The sequence below is a fragment of the Hipposideros armiger genome, unplaced genomic scaffold (assembly GCF_001890085.2).
Source record: "Hipposideros armiger isolate ML-2016 unplaced genomic scaffold, ASM189008v1 scaffold_1930, whole genome shotgun sequence".
NCBI lineage: Eukaryota > Metazoa > Chordata > Mammalia > Chiroptera > Hipposideridae > Hipposideros > Hipposideros armiger.
Window position 1 is genome coordinate 1 of NW_017733280.1, and position 2720 is coordinate 2720.

The following is a 2720-nucleotide window of genomic DNA, read 5'->3' on the forward strand; positions in this document are numbered from 1 at the left end:
CTGAGCATCAGTGGGGCCCGTGCCGAGGACGAGGCTGACTATTACTGTCAGGTGTGGGACAGCAGTGGTAATGCTCACAGTGACACAGGCAGATGGGGAAGTAGGACACAAACCCGTTTCCCCATCTGTGTCATATTCTCCTATAGCTCCAGGAGGGCTGGTGACAAAGCCATGAGCAGAGCTGCCCTAGGTCCCCAAATCTAAGACCCCCAATCTACCACCTCCTCCCTGCCCTCAGGCAGCTCTGCAGAAGGAGGAGTGGAGTGGATTCAGGGCTGGCAGGACCAGGTTGTCCTGTGTTTCTGTGACATAGTGTGTGTTGCTGAAAGTGCCTGAGTTTAAGGACAATCTGACAGAATCTTATTTCCAGAGGAAATCTTATTTCCACTACATGGAAGATGTTCTAGATTAAGCACCAGAACCTCCCAGTTCAGCTGAACTCCTGAAGCCCTGGGCTCCATGGCAACCTGGGACTCTGAATGGAGCAAACTAGTGTGGTATCCACCTAGGTTTCTAATGGGCCTGACAAACTGACCCACCACTGCTGGGAGGCCCGGCCCATTCAAAGTTCTGCCCTCACTAGGAAGTTCTCCTGGTGCAGACAATTTCCTCCCCCAACGTTATGCCCTCTGTCTGGGTATGACTCAGGCCCAATGATTGTCTGATGTTAAGATCCCAAGTCCCAGTCTCAGTTCGATGTGTGATCTCAGGGCCTCCAGCTGAGTCCTCAATTGTCACCTGTGGCAGGTCTGCCCTATCTCCTTCATCTAGAGAGATCACCCCAAAACCCCACTGCATGGGATTCTCCATGTCAGGGTGTCTCCAGGGAGCCCAAAGAGAAAATGTAAGTCTGCAGAGAATATTGAAGAGGAGAGAGCTGCCCAGAGAGGACTCTGGAGTCGACAAATGTTCCTGAGAGGACTGACGAGCACATGGGGGAGGAAACCCCGTGAGCTGAGGAAACAACTGGCCAGAGCCACACGCACAATCATATAGTGCCTGCGCCCCAGTCAGAGGGGAATACCCCCTAATTAAGGCATCATGTGACTGACTAGTCAGAGCGCTTTGCCTCAGTGGCGAGAAATTAGCCCCAGACCAAAGGCTGCTGGTGCCATCAAACGGAGTATAAAAGCAAGTCTAGAAAAGATCAAACCGGGTCTGAGTTACTACTGAATCCAAAAAGGAAACTCAAAAACAGAGAGGGTGGGGTGGGGCAGGGGGAAAAAAANGTGCAAAGACCATGACCCTGGGGTACCTCACAGAGATCATGGAGCCTAAAGCTGGTATCTCGGTCAGGGCTGGGTTTCTGGTGATTATAACAAATTTACTTAAAACATTCATAAAAAATTTGAAAACAATGAAAGAGTTGACAATGCCAATTGCTAGTGTGTGTGGATAGGGGATGTCACAGAAGGTAGACAAACAGCAGGTATAAAATGAGACCAAGAGATAATTTGATTATCAAAAGCATGAGGGTATTTACTGAGGAAACCATCATACTTGAAACAATGAACAAACATCCTAACAACACAGAACCGCACTTTAATGAAATGTAGAGGGCGGGAACAAAAATGTGCATGGGGCCAACAGAGGGGATGAGGAGGAGGAGGACAGGTTCCATTGACTACCATCTGCTGAATCAGGTGTGCTCACTTACCTCTCAGAGGGCCCAGCTCAGCCCCATGGGCAGGTTCCTAGAAGACCCACTGGGTCAGCTCAGGGAAGACCCCAGCCCAGGAGGGTCTGGGACATGTGGTCAGACCCCAGGAAGGTGACTGTGCTTGTGGAACTGAACAGTCCATGGCTGATTTTCTGACCTGAGAAGCAGCTTAGAAGCTGGCAGACTCCTCCCTTCTTCCTCAGTTACCTGACCAGCCCCATATCTGTGGAGGGAATGATCTCTGCTAACGCCTTCATTTGGAACCCCAGATGAGAAGCACATTTGCACATAAGCTAAATGAGCTCACCCCCAAAGGACAGAGGAGGGAATAAGAGGAGCCTGTGTGAGCGGAGCAGTGCTGTGAGGTCCCAGGAGGCACAGCTCTGGGCCACCTCACCATGGCCTGGACCCCTGTCCTGCTCCCCCTCCTCACTTTCTGCACAGCTGCTGCCCCAAGGGCCCACCTGCAGTCTCAGTCCCCACAGGACCCTGAGCAGGCCTGTCCCTTCCCTGAGCTCAGCCCAAACGCAACTTCATTTGGAGCCCCCTGGGAACAGGTCTTTCATCTTCAACCCCTGTCCTCCATTCTCTTGCAGGTTCTCTAGTTTCCAGTGAGCTGTCCCAGCTGCTCTCAGTGTCTGTGGCCCCGGGACAGACGGCCAGGATCATCTACTCTGGAGATACCATCGAAGACGGATATTATGTGTACTGGTATCAGCAGAAACCGGGACAGGCCCCTGTGCTGGTCATCTATGATAATAGTAATCGGTCCTCAGGGATCCCTGACCGATTCCCAGGCTCTAGCTGGGGAAACACGGCCACCCTGACCATCAGCGGGGCCCAGGCCGAGGATGAGACTAACTGTTACTGTCAGATGTGGGCTATTGTCAGTGACAAGACCCATAGAGACACAGGCAGATGGGGAAGTGAGACAAAACCCCCTGTGCTGTGAGTATCACACTCTCCTTCACCCTCAGGAGGACTGTACACAAAGCCATGATTGGTCTGGCCCAGGTCCCCAGATCTGAGATCCCCAGTCTGCTCTCCTCCTAGCCCTCCA

The 2720-nt window shown here is 52.2% G+C and overlaps 1 gene segment (V, D, J or C); it reads left to right on the forward strand.

Moving 5' to 3' along the window:
- Positions 1–1240: 1240 nt before the first annotated feature.
- On the forward strand, positions 1241–2713 carry LOC109378377 (immunoglobulin lambda variable 3-19-like). The segment is given in 3 exon segments: positions 1241–1283; positions 2257–2536; positions 2638–2713. Coding segments are annotated over 3 exon segments (399 nt in total).
- The last annotated feature ends 7 nt before the right edge of the window (positions 2714–2720 follow it).